This window comes from Alternaria viburni (assembly GCF_023758015.1).
Source record: "Alternaria viburni strain BMP 2772 chromosome Unknown scaffold_18, whole genome shotgun sequence".
Classification (NCBI taxonomy): domain Eukaryota; kingdom Fungi; phylum Ascomycota; class Dothideomycetes; order Pleosporales; family Pleosporaceae; genus Alternaria; species Alternaria viburni.
In genome coordinates, this window is record NW_026055787.1 from 413,630 (window position 1) to 430,202 (window position 16,573).

Sequence of the window (16,573 nt, forward strand, 5' to 3'; positions counted from 1 at the left end):
CAGAGTATTCATCTTAGTGCACTAGTACTATGTCGCTCTGTCCGACTTCGAGAAGCAAGACTACCCTGCAACTTGATGCGAGAAGGTAGCCTCCACGACACATATATAACCAGCCCATCTCCCCACCTTGATTACATTCACACCAGACCTCCAACAGAATTCATCAAACTGGACAATAAAAAATGTCTCGCGTTTCAAGGCTCGCCTCTTTCCTTGCGCTGGCCTCAACGGGTCTAGCTCAACTTCCGAACATCCAGCCGTTCACTGTTACTGGATCTCTGGACGGGTACGTCTGTCACGTTCGGATATGAATTCGATGCTAACATAATGCAGTTGTAATGCTAAGAGCACGGAGTACAATTCCGGTGGTTCAATCTCAGTCAACAATTGGAATATCGAAGTGCCACAGAATCTCATCGTTCAGTTCCCCGTAGTGTGGGCACCATTCCGGGAACTCTGCGATGCAGGAGCCCTTGGCTTCGAAACTACCGTCGTTGGTAACATTGTGGGCGGTAAAGTTATTGCTGGACAGGTTTCAGTCGCCCAACGTTTCGGTCTCGAAGGCAGCCAAGGATATATCTCGGCAATCAACGATGACGGTACGCTTCAGATCGCCAGTGGTCCAACTGTCCGAATCAATGACCCTGATGGTCTATTTGGACCCCAGTATAACTCTCAGAAATACTGGATCGCCGACACAGCTAGTCCGTCGGTAACATCGTTCTCGGGATTTCCTATGTGTATTCCATACTCTGGAAACACCGCCAAGTGCTCGAGCTCGAATCGGCCCAACAGTCAGTCGTTCACGCCCCAAGATCCACTCAGTATGGTTCCATTCAAGGTCGGCGACTTCATTGAGTACTCTGGTCTCAAGGTTGGTGGCAATGAAATCCTCGCTTCGTCGATCGTGTGCATCAGCTTGCACATCACGACACAAGCTAGCGAGAGTGTACCCAACTACATTCGCGTTGAGGATTTCCTTATTGGCGTTCCTGACAACTCACCGAATGTGGAGTTTGCCGATATCCGCGTGATCGGTTTCCTGTCCAGCTGCTCTGGCGCTATAGTCACTATCAGTGCTATTGACGTTGACCCTTGCACGGGCAAGGAGACATATCGCCCCATCGGCACAGCCACTCCAAAGCAAGAGACTCGTTGTAAATGGGAGGCTCGCATTGCTTCGCCAGCTCAAGCCCCCTTCACCCGCGAGTACCGCATTACGACCAACACACCGGTCAAGGAGACCAAGGACGGTATCAAGGCTGGTCAGTTCATTGCAGCTGTTAGCGAATGGATCTTCCCTGAGGTCGATGTGCCTGGAACCAACCCGCCAGCCTACCCATTCAACGATATCCGGGGATTGGTTCAGGGTGACTTCCTTGATGGCAAACAGTACGGACCTCTGTCACCGTTCCCAGGTCCCAGCCCGCCATCGCCATCCAAGATCTGCAGTCCCGCAGACATCCCAGACCCCAACGCAACCCCTTCGGCTACTCCCTCAGCTACTCCTTCGCCCAACCCCAACCCAGATGAGCCAGCTACACCACAGACTGCCCCAATTGCCTCTGTCGCAAGCTTTGCGTCTGCTCTGCGCGTCGGCACTAGTGTAACACTCTTGGGTTCCAACACCGCCGAGGGTCTCAAAGACACTGATCTAAACTTCAGCTGGACGAAGACAGCGCCTTCCTCGGCGACCGTTAGCATCACCAACGCCAACAGCCCCAGCGCCACATTCCTCGCACCCAAAGTAACAACCGAGACATCCTTTACCTTTGAACTCACCGTCACCTCCAAGACAGACGCCACAAAGACCAGCAAGGCAACCGTCACTGTCAAGATCAACCCCACCTTGGCTGACACCGTCACTATGGACACGTACACCTGGGAGTCGAAGCAATCCGGCAGCATCACTGCGACATGTACCTCGAATGTGAAGAACGGAGACAACAAGGTTATGACGCTGCTCCTCAACGGCACCATAAGGCGGACTATGGTAGCGGTGAACGGAAGTCCAGGTAAATGGACATATAGTGCTAGGGATACGGCGAGACCGAACAACTTGAAGTGTGTGAGTGATTTGAAGGGAGAGAGTGCAGTGAGGCAGGGTACTGCTACGACGAGAAGAAGGAGAGCTGTCGTTTGGTAGAGGATGATTGATGTATGCAACGATTTATGAATGATTAATGTATGCGCGAACCTGATATTCTCTGATCATTCACATGGCTGACTGTGAAGGCTGAATTGCTGTTCAGCTTTCGGAAGCTGGCTGAGGTTGACAATTCCTTGCTTATTTTCCTTGCCAATCACGTCTTGCTGCCTCCGCCCCAAAAGCTGAACCTCAGAGCCTTCTCCATACTCTGTACTTGGCATGCTTAAAAGGCCAAAGATGCCCGGCTGACATTTTGCAACATTGCGCTTGATTTCTCCGCGTCATATCTCAGCCTTGTTAGCCATGGACTGTAAAAGTGAAAACATTGGAAACGCCATTCCTGATATCGCTGGTGTTGGGGTGAGTTCGTCTTCGACGCACATACTGCCTGTTCTGACTGTCCTCTTAGATCATTCTAGCCTTTGCGATCCTAGCAGGCCTATCTTTGGTGTTTGCAGGCATAGGCTACTGCGCAACTCTGCAAGCAAGATGGAAGCGTCCCGACGCCTCGGACAATCTGATGTCTGGAGATGACCGGGAAAGGAAAAGAATGCAGTTCTTCCGTTTACGAAGGCTTGAGCTTACGGAAAAGGTCCTGGGGTCAATCAGCGAAGTTCAGCTTTTCAATGGTGATACAGCCCCTGTCGCTGCTGAAGTAGTTGCACAGTCACTAACTGAGCAGGGATCGCGCTCCTCATTGCCGCGATAGTTCAGAGAAACAGCCTAAGCCTTTATCATCTTCATGTAGTTTACGACACTGTCAATTTTACAGCGTAAGTCAACGTCACCTCATGTATCTCTCGCACTGAATGTCGGCAGCGTGTCATTTACAGCCTCGATATTTGTCTTCTGGCTTTCTCGAAAGATCCAAAAGCAGAACTGCGACAATAGGCATCTGAACAGCACCCGACGAGAACCTCCACAGATACGACGTTTACCCTGGATGAAGTTCCTTGTATCCAATGCGCTGTGGATCACCGTCTTTTGCATACTCTATCTGGTCTTTGCGGTCGTTTTCGGTAAAGCCTTGGGAAGATGGGATGTCAATGAATTTGGCTTCTGCTACCGCGACTGGGGTATCACAAGTTCAGTCCAACCACATCCTGAGGCCGACCATATATACGTTGGTATCACCTGCTTGTACATGTTCAGCTTACTATATGCAAGCCTCCTCGAGTCGCATAAAACCACGCTTTTTGCTAGCACATTCTGGCCTCTTCCCTTTCGAGAGGTGTACAACGCATATGTTAGCGGCATGGCTTTGTACGAGACGAAGGTCAATAGGGCGATCGGAGCTTTCTTCACCAAGTGCATCCGTCTCTTCTCATTCTTGATAAGAACCGAGATCACAGGGATATCTTCAAGAATGCCTTCGCCTTCGATTTTCGTTCTCTACAACTTATCAACAGAACTGGGGTTAGTGCTTGTTCCCCTGTTTCAATTCTTGCTTCATTTGTACATGGTATGGGCGATTCGGTCTGGAAACCGCATGTATCTCCAGGGCGAATCCGAAGACACCTGGGGATTTGGCCAGGTCATAGCGCTTGTTCAAATCCTCCCAATACTGAAGGGCTGTACGAAGGACTGCATAGGTAAGACTGCCATAAGGAATTTGCACATTTGCTGATACAGACAGAGTATCGGAAAGAGACAGTGAAGTGGAACCAAGCAAATGGCGAAAGCGGAGGTACTAGACTCGCTATAGGAATATGTGACCTTGAGAGCAGTGGATAATAATGCCGGGGCTTAAGCAGAAGTTATGCTTGAGAAATACCCTCACGTCGCGAACGGAGACAATGCCGACATGATCTAGAGAGGAGATTAAGGGGTGAGTGGAAACTTCGATAGCGCACATCTAGTCTTCATTGCGAACCGTGAAAGTGTTGCTGTCTTCAACACTTTACGCTGAGATACCTTTTCTGGCAGCGCTGTTTATAGCAATGTGGAAATTTGGTGCTCTAGAGGAGTCATAGCTGTTGGCACCGTCCCCCATAGTCATCCAGGAAATCGTGACTGCAATCAACGCTTCTCAACATTTTGCCTGACCTGGCGATGTGACCCACGGGTAACGGACGGGAAGAAGACGCCTCGAAACGAACTCAACCGTGGATCGCATACAGCTTTCGACAGAGTGCAACAGTATTGCCTTTTGCGGGTATCTCAGGGGCTGGCGGGACGATCCAGGGCATTATTGCGGAAGCTTGTCTGGTGTGGATGTCTTAGCGTGAACAACAAGACATGTCAACACCTCACGCCGTCTACTCACCCACCCACGATATGGCGACTGCAATCAATGGATACTGTGGAATCTGCTCGTTATGGTAGTATCGTGAAGTACCGTTCCATGGGAGGCAGGTCGGCGACATGACTGCGAGATGCGTCATGCCGCTGTCGTACCGTGGAATTGTTGACATCGAGGCTGCAATGGCTCATCTCTACACCCAGGTTTCGCAGCAGTAATCAATGTTTTCTTCAAAACTTGCTCTATACGGCGTGGTCGTGCATGCGCGACTGAAAACTCTTTAAGTTGAGTCAGGCGTTAACGGGCGAAGTATATGTTTGTATCGTGGTGCCGCGGATGATAGAGGGCGATGGATGGCATCGGTCCTTTTAGCGACCGCGAAAAGTCCGCCGCAATCCATAGTTTTTCATCTAAACTGCCTTGTCAGGAAGTCGCCACGACAAATGGTGTGTAGTACAGAGACGGTATAGGAGTAGGTGGAGCGGCCCAGGTGTCGAAGGATGCGGATTGCCACTGTGGCGCCGTCATGCGTGGCTCACAAGGCACCGGAACGCCAAACCGTCCTCTGTAATTTCCATGGATTTCTGCTATGATCGACGGATAATCTCAGAACCTGCTCAATTGGGAGACATGAAGTAGAATGTCTCTGGTATACGGTACATCAGCTTAGTGAGTCGGTGGCCTTACGACACCAACGCTTGTGAGGTCAGACGTGAGAAGGGCTTGTCGCGTGGAGAATTGACCACGGATGCATTGCCGTGCGGTGAAACGTTCCCGCACAAAAACAAACCATACATCAAGTCGAGATGTCCGTTGACACGGACTGCCTCGACCTCTGCGTGGTGTGATTTTGAGTTTGGCGTATTCAGGTACGATGCCTTCCAGCTCTTCCGGGTGGACTGAGGACGCTGACGATAGCGTGTAGGTAACGGGGCTAGGGGGCTCCGCCGCACCACGCCCTGTGGGACTGTGACGGCGAAGGGATCCAGTGTGGGCCTCGGATGTGATCGTGATAACAGTGCGATCGTGTCTGTGGCCGCGATTAAGAGTATTTTGCTGTGGGCCTATTTCGGAAATGCTTGCGGGTGCGGGATCGGCCATGTCGAGCTCGCAAGACGAGACGAAAAGCGATAACGAGCGTACTGCGTATTCGGACCGGAGTGAGGCACGCCCGAGAATAGACAGGCAGCAGGCTTTCCAAGGTTCTCTCGTGGCAAGTGTGGCGTTTCGAGAGCATGACCAGAACTGAGCCACAGAAACGTGGTCAAGAGAAGCACAGTGCGAGCAGCGCCTGAGGGCCTCTGCGCGTCCTGAGACGACGCCTCTCCTCTTCCACACCTCCCTAATGAGCACCATGACCCAATGAGTCTCTTCTCGTCCTTTATTATCGAGCCCGTTGTGCGCCATGCACGCCGCTTCTCAGGCGTTGGCGAGGCGAGCCATGACGGAGCTCGGTCTCTGGCATGTGACAATCACGACTCTGCGTCTGCGGCAGTGCCACGGCGGGAGCACGAAACGGACGCGGGCTCCGTGAGCGCACGTGAAAGAAACAGCCCCGAAGCAGCTCACGGCCGGCCCACAGCGCTGGGCGACGGGTTCCGACGTTACTCGTCGTTCTCGCAGCGGCCTCGCAGCGCGGTTGTTGACGAGGAGCAGAGCCATGACGATCTGCCAATAGACACCCCAGTCGACATGTCCGCGAATCCATCCCGCACCCTCGCTGATCAGTTCCGTCACCTCGAGGTCGACTCGTCCCGCTCGACTGCGCCGTCGCCCTCGTCGCTCCGTCCCGCCAGCACCCCCAGCCAGCATGCCAGCGCCATGGCTGAGCTGCTCCCCGCTGACGATGGCATGGCCCATCTCCGCGAGCGCATCCACGAGATCCGCGCCCTGAGCATATCCGACCAGGAGCGCGCCCGCATGATCCACAACCTCATGACGGAGAAGTACAACCACATGCGCCCGACGTCCCCCGCGAGCTTCATCTCACACGACCGCCCCTTTACCCCGACCTCCGGCCAGTCCCTCTTCTCCGACGTCCATGCGTCATCGCCCTACTCGTCCACCACAGACGTGACCCCCGAGATCTCGTACAATCTGCGCGAGGGCGACACGAACCCCACGTATCGGCCCCATCACGACCACGGCGCAGAGCACGGCGAAGACGACGAGGAGGACAGCGCCGAGGGGGAGCTTGTGCTTGGCTGCCAGCATTACAAGCGCAATGTCAAAGTGCAATGCTTCGAATGCCGCCGCTGGTACACGTGCCGACACTGCCACGATGCAGTCGAGGACCACAACCTGAACAGGAAGCTGACACAGAACATGCTGTGTATGGCATGCGGTACGCCCCAACCAGCAGCCGAGGTGTGCAAGAACTGTGAGACGGAAGCCGCATGCTACTATTGTGACATTTGCAAGCTCTGGGATAACAACAGCAAGAAGAAGATCTACCACTGCCCAGACTGTGGTATCTGCCGGCGAGGAGAAGGTCTGGGCAAAGACTTCTATCACTGCAAGGTACGTCCTGCTTTAGACGCACTTTGGACTAGACTGATTGTGTGCAGAGTTGCAATGTTTGCATATCCATCTCTCACGCGACCTCGCACAAGTGCCTCCCGCGTGCTACCGAGGGCGATTGTCCAATCTGCGGCGACCATCTCTTCACCTCGTCTACTGCTGTCGTGTCAATGCCTTGCGGCCACTATCTCCACAAAGGATGCTACAACCTCTACATGCAGACTGCGTACAAATGCCCAATTTGCAAAAAGAGTGCTGTGTGTATGGATCTGCAGTGGCAGAAGTTGACTCAAGCAATTGAGGGTCAGCCCATGCCAGAGCAGTTCGCAAACACACGGGCAGTCGTCCAGTGTAACGACTGTTCAGCCAAATCTTCTGTCAAATATCATTGGCTTGGCAACCAATGCGGTACATGCGACTCTTACAACACCAACGAGCTCCGCATTCTGAACGGGCCAGAGAGTGAAGAAGCTGCCAATGCGATACTAGACGCCGACCTTGATTCAGGTTCGAGATCGCCTGTGAGCGTCAGCTCGCCCTCCTCCCAAGCACCACTTCGTTCGCCCCGGTACTATTTCCAACCAGATGAGCCTGAAGAGACATGGCTACCAGGTCAGCTGCCCTCTTTCCCTTTCCAGATGCCGCAGTTTCCTGGCAGACCGCGCATGCCGCAGATGCCTCAGATGCCACAATTTCCATCTCTACCGCAGTTCCCACCGCTGCCAAACTTCCCACAGATACCGCAATTTCCACAAATGCCTCAGATGCCTCAAATGCCTGATGCTGCACAGCAAATGCTTGAACGCGTGCGCCAATCCTTCGATGCTTATCTCAACCCGACGGGAGATATTCGAGCTGAAGATGTGCCCTTCATCGATCTCAGCAACGACGACCGCGCCGAACGTCCCGCGACAGATGGTACCACGGTTAAGGAACCGTCACTCCCGCAGTACGTTCTGGAGCGGTTCACGCAGTCGCTCGTGCGCTTCAGGAACGATTTGAATCCGGCTTTGTTCGAAGAAATCCCGACATTGGATCTCTCGCAAGATCGTGATCCCGAAGGATTGCAGTTCTGGGGTGAAGATGGTGGGCGGCTGAATCGCTTCGTTGCCGGCGATGAAGACGATGAGGACGACGAAGAAGAGGAGAGTAGCAGCGATGAAAGCGAACACCACGAAGATGAAGACGACGATGAGGATGATCTTGATGTTACTAAAAAGCGTGGTAAGGAATTCGACCTGCCAGGTCATGTGTAAGGAGTTTGCGGAGCGGGCGTTCTGGGAAGGCAAAAGGATGTTCTACGAATATTGCTTTGATGCGGGCCTGGATAACAACCTAAAAATTCACGAAAAGCCATTTTATAAAGCAACAGATACCCAAATAGAAACACTTTGTTATTGCGCCAAACGCATCATGGTGTTCCAGTTGCTCCAGGGCTTGCACAAGCCTCGACTCACGTGCGTCATGGTCCGTGCCCGACGCGCTAAGTAAGCGGGCACACTGGTGGCATCCGATTTTCGAATATCGTGACTTTTCGACCTTCAAGCCTCATACTCGCATCCTCATCGTCGACTAACCCCCGCAGCGAGAACCTCTGTCAGTATGTATTGCGCTCCCAGTCTGTGTTCAAATCAGTCGATTTGCGCAATAGTCGCGAATCGCAATCCCAGCTGATTGCTGTAATGAGCATTTGCTAACACATTCTCCCTCCAGAAATGGCCCCAACCACCAAGTCCGCCGGCAAGAAGTCTGCCGGAAAGACCGGCCGCAGCGCCATCGCCGATGTCGTCGCCCGCGAATACACCATCCACCTCCACAAGCGCGTATGTTGATTCAGTTTTGTGAAGTCCACAGATGGTCTCGCGGAACCTTGGGTGGGTGCTCGACCAGGCCGATCACACTGGCTTGAGCACCTACCTTTGGCCGCGCAGGCATTGGGCGGAAGACTGAAGAGAACATAAGGCTAATACATTGGGTATAGGTTCACGGCGTCAGCTTCAAGAAGAGGGCCCCCAAGGCTGTCAAGGAGATCCGCGCTTTCGCTAAGCAGGCTATGGTATGTGCTATAGAAGATTCATCGGCCCATGGCACGCGCGCTACGTGCGTGTGCTGTCATGGTGTCGTCAATCGTACAAACTCAGGCTAATTGTCTCGATGTAGGGCACCAACGACGTCCGCCTAGACCCCCAGCTCAACAAGAAGGTCTGGGAGTCCGGTATCAAGGGCGTTCCTTTCCGTCTCCGTGTCCGCATCTCCCGTAAGCGTAACGACGAGGAGGGCGCCAAGGAGAAGCTCTACTCCTACGTCCAGGCCGTCAACGTCAAGGACCCCAAGGGTCTCCACACCCAGATTGTTGAGGATGCTTAGAGGAATCCCGCGAACAAGGGGAAAGGATGATGTGCATATCAAAAGCATGGCGTTCCGGCGGGTTGTGCTGAGTAGCTACTATGGATATCTAGAGCGAAAGGCTGGTGAAATGATACCTCAATGACAGATCATGCCCCGCCACGTTTGATGGACTTGGAGACTTGAACCACTCTAATTACCTGCTGCCAAAATGAGTGATGTATTGAAGAAGAAATCCCTGTGACGGACTAAGATTTCACCACGACTGACGGCAAAGCAGACATTGACTAGGTACTGCCAGCATCGCTCATTACTGTGCACACAAGTTACGCTGAGTACTAAAACAGTGGTCTGCCAGATCATGTTCGGCTTCTCGCGCTTTACCAGAGAGTACCTTGCATAAGCGGCTCTACGTAGCTCGGCCCTGGGGGGAGCCGAACATTAGGTGCTTACCAAAGCCTTGGATACTGTTCGGCATGTCAGTTGCTCCAATAATTCCTTGTCAGAGAATATAGATAAAGCATACAGAGCGACTTCCAACATGCAGTTTGTATATTCTCGACCTTCATCAATCATCCCCGGTTGACGTCAGACACTCGTCTTACCCCCGCCTGTAACACGCGAACCACCAACTTTCACAACCCAACTATCGCACCACATAGCGATTCCTCACCCTGAACAACGACCGCAAACATGGTGAACTTCAACATAGCTTACACCTCCCGCATCAATCCCGCCGGCGCAACACCGGTACTCAACCAAGCACAGATCTGGGCCGGCCTACAGCGCAAGATCCGTTTCGCCCAAGAATTCGTCCCTGTAATTGAGAGCTGCGACGTACTCAAAGAAAAGGATGGTGTAGTAACCCGAGATGTCAAGTTCAAGAAGGGAATGGGGCCCAAGGACCAGGCCAAGGAAGTCGTTAGGAGCTACTGGCCGAGTTGGGCAAGTACAAATCGTTCGCAAAGTCGACGTTTTTGGCTGATGGTGTGTGAAGGTCGATTTTGAACAGGAGGATGGAACGCATATTCGCAACATCGTCTCCGATGGCCCGTCGGGCGAGATCGAGGACTTGAACATGACGTACATGTTTGAGTTTGTTGTGCCGCATGTGCAGGAGGGGACTCCGGAGGCGGAGAAGGAGATTCAAAAGTTCAAGGGTGTAAGTACTTACTCTTTTTGTCAAGATTGCGCGCATGACATGTGCTGGGGTTCGATTGGTTGCTGACGAAGTGACAGATGGCAAAGAAAGCGGTCGAGAGCAGTATTGATGCTATTCGGGAGATGGTCAAGGACGGGAGGATCAAGGAGTGAAGTCGCTTGTAGGCTCATGGAGAGGCTGTATCTGCACCTGGGTAATCAAACGATTCCACATACTGAAGAATTATTTTTTACTACGACTAGCCAGCAAGCGATAGTGTTGTGCAAAAGCGATGTCCGCTGCATCGCGCGATCCCCACATATACGACGAAACAACAAATCTCTCTGTCCATTTGTCCTGCTTTAGAGCCTTCATAGCCATCTCTCTGTTGCTCTCAGTGCGAAATAACTGAGCTAGTTGCACAATACCTGGTAATATGCGCTTTTCGACAAACTCATCTAACAGGCCCTCCTGTTCACATAGCGCCATCATCAGCAGGTTGTATATGAACCTGGAAGACAACGAGATACTGTGTGTTTCCGCTACCTTTCTCAACCCAGCATCAGCGATGATCGGTCTAGTCCTAGAGCCGTGGAGTGAGTCATCTATATCGTGACCAGTATTGAGGTAATCGAGACCTCTCATGAGGATGCGTCGCATTTCGCTGAGAACGTGGAAGTCTGAAGTTCTGTCACACGCTCGGCAGACACACTCAAAGCGTAGTATACGGTGACGGTCGTCCCTAGTTCTGTAATCAAAGTCTGTTTCGTAACAAAAGAGTATCTCGGCGCCGGCTTCGATGTCACGGGTGGCGTAGCTGATTATGGAGTCGTCGGGTTGAGCGTCATCTGGGATCTTGCAGTTGGGAAGGCAAGAATGATTGAATCGAGAATGCAGTAAGAAGAAGCCATGCGCCTTGTCAGACTGTGCGGGGATAGTGAAGGAGTTTTCTGAAAAAGCCCTCTCCGTGGTTGAAAAAATGCCGTCGCCATTGTCTCGAACAATGAGGAACTGGGCTTTCTCTGTCTTTGACAGTGCGTAGTAGGCGGCGAGCACATCTCTTTCCTCGATCATCCAGTGGGGCTTCCGGATGACGAAGAGAGGCTTTTCTTGTAGGATCTTTTCTCCTTTGAGGATCTTTCGCGTGGCAAATACACCCCATCCTTTTCCAGGTGAGACACCGAGTCTGAAAGGAGCATCGCTGGGGACTTGGATGCTGTGGTAGGCTGCCCAGGTGATGCTGAGGTTAGGCCATGCTCGGCGACGCGAATTCGGTTCGACTTACGGTGGTCAGCAATATTCTGGTGTGAATCCATGGCTCTCGATCATTTCTTAGCTTTGCAATGGCGGAAAATGTGAATTACAGTTTGAAGAAGTAGCCGGATAAAACTTGTCAATGATATGCTGTGCCACAAGCGAATCTGCTGCGAAACGATTGGCAGCTTTGTAACGAACAGGCGGCAAGGCACGCATCATGCAAGGAGCCCCTTGATGGATCACTCCATTGTCTCTGGCTTAATACTGCATTCTGATGTATTTAGTACAGGCCTCTCAACATCTCGCGTCGACGTAAGGTTGCATCTGGCGCAGATGCAAGCCATCAGATGTCTCGCATATATCCGACGGGCTGCCTGGTAAGGCGTCCAGCTGTGACCAAGCTGTCCAGTAGTCTGATTGAGACCACCATCGGCCACTTGGTCGCTCGATCGAATCATGACAGATGTGTGTCTTGATGATAATGAATACATCAAGTTGTGTGAAGCCGTATAACATCTTCAGAGACTGCTTTGTTCGGGTGTAAATGGTGCTGTTATCGCAGAGTGGGTAGTCTTGGTCGCCATGGTGACATTCTCAGTGAGCCGGATATACAAAGTTAAATATAGTGACCGTGTTAAGATAGCTGCATCAAGGCATCTGCATGCATCGACAATGCGGCGAAAGTGTCGATGTGAGGAGGAAGGATGCAGGGTATCAGTCGATCGCGTGTGGAGCCCTGAGCACTAGTGCTTGCCTCTCGGCACGGGTAGTTCCAGTTGACAAACGCGACTTCACCGCGAAACCCGTGCCTCTGCAACAACGTCAGCGCCTCCCACCCCCACCACTGCGAGCAGCCAGGAAGACGGACCCGATCCAGGTCTAGCAACGCCCGACTACCAGTAGCCTCAGCAGCAGCTTGGCAAGCGTGCCCGCACAATCTCTCTGCCGCCCAAGTGCCCCACCTTTGTCTGTACACAACTTCTGCAAGGCAGCGAACCTTTGCGCGCCCGCCCTCCGCCCACGCCCCACGCGCCTATACGCAACCGCTGCAAGAAGCTGAGCCCACGCTTGAGCTTCTTGGGGACATAGACAATATCACAAGGCTGATTGGGAGCTTTTCCCGCCGCGCTGCAGCCCGCCATGTCTCTGTCAATTGAAGAGCTCGACGCCACAGTGCGCGCCTTCTACGAGGGCCGCGGTGAGCAAGTACGTATCTATGCGACCCCGACCAAGGCGTCCCATGAGATCACGGCTAACATGTCGCCCACTGCAGCAAAAGCAAGCTCAGGCTACGCTGAACCAGGTAGGCCTCTGCACTCACCATCGCTGCAGGCGTGTCCCGCTAACCCTCGCATAGTTCAAAGAGAACCCAGACGCATGGCTTCTTGTTGACAAGATCCTATCCGATGCGCAGTACCCGCAGACGAAGTGTGAGTGCAGCGACGTGCTACAAGGTTGGTGGTCCTCGTTGCTAACAGTCGGCAGATCTCGGACTCCAAGTTCTCGACAATGTCATCATGACTAGATGGAAGGTGCTGCCTCGAGACCAGTGTCAGGGTATGCTACAGAACACTCTGTCTTCCGAGCGCTGCTAACCCAGTCAGGTATCCGAAACTTCATCGTCAACTTGATCATCTCGCTGTCCAACAACGACGAAAGCCTCCGCAACGAGCGCACCCTCCTAAACAAGCTCAACCTCGTCCTCGTCTCCGTCCTGAAGCAGGAGTGGCCCCACAACTGGCCGACCTTCATCAACGAGATCATATCGTCCTGCCACAGCAGCTTAGGAATATGCGAGAACAACATGGTCATCCTGCGACTTTTGTCCGAGGAAGTCTTTGACTACTCGGAGGAGCAGATGACTTCGGTCAAGCGAAAGGAACTGAAGCAGAGCATGTGCGACGAGTTCACGGCCATCTACCAGCTTTGCTCAGAGGTTCTGCGGACAGCTACCGAGGCGTCTCTGATCAAGGCGACACTCGAAACCTTATTGCGCTTCCTCAACTGGATCCCTCTCGGCTACATCTTCGAGACACCTCCAAGCGGCCAGAGCCTGATCGAGACCCTGCGAAGCCGATTCCTCGAAGTCCCCGATTTCCGCAACATCACCCTGAAGTGCTTGACTGAAATCGCCGGTCTACACACAGAACCCGCGTACGATGATAAGCTCGTTTCCATGTTCACCGAGACATTGACGGCCATCTCGAAGATCATACCTCTTTCGCTGGACCTGAAGAGCACATACTCTTCGAGCAATGGTCGGGACCAGGAGTTCGTTCTGAATCTGGCGCTTTTCCTGACAAACTTCTTCACCATGCACCTGAATGTCATCGAAAACCTAATGAACAGGGACTTCCTTACGCATGGTCATTTTTACCTTATTCGCATAAGCCAGATCGACGACCGCGAGGTTTTCAAGATCTGCCTGGAGTACTGGACCAAGCTCGTCTCGGAGCTCTACGATGAGATGCAGGCGCTTCCCATAACGGACATGAACCCTCTCCTCAACATGGGCATTCCCGGCAACGGCGGTCGCGAGTTGGCCAACTACCCTCTACGGAAGAACAAGTACACCGAGATTTTGTCCAACCTCCGAACAGTCATGATTGAGAAGATGGTGAGGCCCGAGGAAGTCCTCATCGTCGAGAACGATGAGGGTGAGATCGTCCGTGAATTCGTGAAGGAGAGCGACACGATCCAGCTGTACAAGTCCACTCGCGAGTGCCTCGTCTTCCTTACCCACTTGGACGTTAACGACACCGAGCAAATCATGTCGGAGAAGCTGGCCCGCCAAGTCGACGGCTCAGAGTGGTCATGGGCTAACTGCAATACCCTCTGCTGGGCCATCGGTTCCATCTCTGGTGCCATGAACGAGGAGACAGAGAAGCGCTTCTTGGTCACCGTCATTAAGGATCTACTCGGTTTGACTGAGATGAAGCGCGGAAAGGACAACAAAGCCGTTGTCGCTAGTAACATCATGTATATTGTCGGTCAATATCCTCGTTTCCTCAAGGCCCACTGGAAGTTCCTCAAGACAGTCGTCAACAAGTTGTTCGAGTTCATGCACGAGACCCACGAGGGTGTACAGGACATGGCTTGCGATACATTCATCAAGATCGCGAACAAGTGTCGACGACACTTTGTTGCTCTTCAGCCCGGAGAGACCGAGCCTTTCATCGACGAGATCGTTCGCAACCTGAGAAAGATCACTGCCGACCTCTCACCCCAGCAAGTCCACACTTTCTACGAAGCTTGCGGTTACATGATTAGCGCGCAAGGACAGAAGAGCATGCAGGAGCGCCTGATCGCCGATCTGATGTCCCTACCAAACTCCGCATGGGACAACATTATCGCCCAAGCTAACCAAAACCCCGCTTGCCTCCAAGATTCAGAAGTCATCAAGATTGTTGGTAACATTATGAAGACTAATGTCGCAGCATGTGGTTCAATTGGACCCTACTTCTACCCCCAGATCGGCCGGATATACTTCGACATGTTGACAATGTACCGCGCGAGCTCACAGCTCATCGACGAAGCTGTCCAGCGAGAGGGTAATGTCGCAACAAAGATGCCCAAGGTCCGCGGCCTTCGTACGATCAAGAAGGAGATTCTGAAACTCATCAACACATACGTTGAGAAGGCCGACGACTTGGAGATGATCCACAATAACATTGTGCCGAAGCTGCTAGAAGCTGTCTTGATCGACTACAAGAACAATGTTCCCGATGCTCGCGAGGCCGAAGTGTTGAATGTCATGACGACAATTATCAACAAGCTACATGTACGTTGGCGACCCAATCTGAGCAAGCACATGGTCGGACTCGCTCAGCCACTATCAAAATATATGCTAACCTTCTCGCAGAGTATGATGGAGGACCAGATCATCAACATCATGGACAGCGTCTTCGAATGCACCTTGGACATGATCAACAAGGACTTCTCGGAATACCCCGAACATCGTGTCGAGTTCTTCAAGCTTCTACGCACCATCAACCTCCGCTGCTTCCCGGCTCTGCTGCGACTCGATGCCCGATCATTCAAGTTTGTTATTGACTCCTGCATGTGGGCAAGCAAGCATGACAACCGTGAGGTTGAGAGCGCCGGTCTGTCCATGTGCTTCGAGCTGGTTTCCAACATGTCCGAAACAGACCAGCAAACCTGCAACTCCTTCTTCCAAACATTCTTTACGACCATTCTTCAGGATGTATTCTTCGTGGTTACTGATAGCGATCACAAAGCCGGTTTCAAGTCCCAGTCGATGCTGCTGGCTAAGATGTTCTGGCTTGTCGACTCAGAGAAGCTGCAGGGTCCCATCTACACGTCGCCAGATATGGCACAGGCAGGCACCCCGAACAGAGAGTTCCTGCGGAACTTTGTCGGCAACCTGTTGGCGACTGCCTTCCCCAACCTCCAGACGTAAGTTATATCCGTTAGCTTGTATGACCCATACTAATCAAATCCAGTGCCCAAATTGCATCCTTCATCGACGGACTGTTTGCGACCAACTCCGACCTGAACCGTTTCAAGGTCATTCTGCGCGACTTCCTGATCTCCCTGAAGGAGTTCTCTGGCGACAATGCTGAGTTGTTTGCCGAGGAGCGTGAACAGGCTGCCAAGACCGCAAAGGAGCAAGAGCGTGAACGGGCTATGAAGGTCGGTGGTCTGCTGAAGCCTTCGGAGATGGATGATGATGAGTTGTGACTTGACGTCGAGTTGAACGCAAATGTGGCTACGCGCACGCCCTATGATAGCGCACGCGCCCCCCACGAGTCTGCAGAAAACAAACGCTCCGATGATTCTCTCGATGGATGGGACATGTATGGCTTGTGAGTATCAGTGGTTATGGTGACTGAAGAGACGGTCGCAACGCTGCGTTGGATGGGAAGCGTAGAGTCAGTCGTGTCGGCAAACTTGCGAG

At 52.6% G+C, this 16,573-nt stretch overlaps 6 protein-coding genes across 6 annotated transcripts; 5 read left to right on the forward strand and 1 right to left on the reverse strand.

Moving 5' to 3' along the window:
* Positions 1-182: 182 nt before the first annotated feature.
* On the forward strand, positions 183-2,146 carry J4E79_008004 (uncharacterized protein; the record flags this gene model as incomplete). Its single annotated transcript, XM_049356865.1, has 2 exons — positions 183-286; positions 334-2,146. The coding sequence occupies 2 exons, from the start codon at positions 183-185 to the stop codon at positions 2,144-2,146; spliced, it is 1,917 nt and encodes a 638-aa protein (XP_049208712.1).
* A 3,607-nt stretch (positions 2,147-5,753) lies between these two features.
* J4E79_008005 (uncharacterized protein) lies at positions 5,754-8,167 on the forward strand (the record flags this gene model as incomplete). The annotated part of the gene is made up of 2 exons (XM_049356866.1): positions 5,754-6,911; positions 6,959-8,167. 2 exons carry the CDS (start codon positions 5,754-5,756, stop codon positions 8,165-8,167), a joined length of 2,367 nt encoding a protein of 788 aa, XP_049208713.1.
* Positions 8,168-8,626: 459 nt separating this feature from the next.
* Positions 8,627-9,278, forward strand: RPL31 (60S ribosomal protein L31; the record flags this gene model as incomplete). Its single annotated transcript, XM_049356867.1, has 3 exons — positions 8,627-8,734; positions 8,893-8,967; positions 9,072-9,278. 3 exons carry the CDS (start codon positions 8,627-8,629, stop codon positions 9,276-9,278), a joined length of 390 nt encoding a protein of 129 aa, XP_049208714.1.
* Positions 9,279-9,950: 672 nt separating this feature from the next.
* On the forward strand, positions 9,951-10,571 carry J4E79_008007 (uncharacterized protein; the record flags this gene model as incomplete). The annotated part of the gene is made up of 3 exons (XM_049356868.1): positions 9,951-10,202; positions 10,255-10,419; positions 10,497-10,571. The coding sequence occupies 3 exons, from the start codon at positions 9,951-9,953 to the stop codon at positions 10,569-10,571; spliced, it is 492 nt and encodes a 163-aa protein (XP_049208715.1).
* Positions 10,572-10,641: 70 nt separating this feature from the next.
* J4E79_008008 (uncharacterized protein) lies at positions 10,642-11,714 on the reverse strand (the record flags this gene model as incomplete). Its single annotated transcript, XM_049356869.1, has 2 exons — positions 10,642-11,624; positions 11,684-11,714. The coding sequence occupies 2 exons, from the start codon at positions 11,712-11,714 to the stop codon at positions 10,642-10,644; spliced, it is 1,014 nt and encodes a 337-aa protein (XP_049208716.1).
* Positions 11,715-12,795: 1,081 nt separating this feature from the next.
* On the forward strand, positions 12,796-16,356 carry XPO1 (Exportin-1; the record flags this gene model as incomplete). The annotated part of the gene is made up of 7 exons (XM_049356870.1): positions 12,796-12,861; positions 12,929-12,958; positions 13,013-13,085; positions 13,141-13,212; positions 13,260-15,436; positions 15,518-16,071; positions 16,119-16,356. 7 exons carry the CDS (start codon positions 12,796-12,798, stop codon positions 16,354-16,356), a joined length of 3,210 nt encoding a protein of 1,069 aa, XP_049208717.1.
* Between the last annotated feature and the right edge of the window lie 217 nt (positions 16,357-16,573).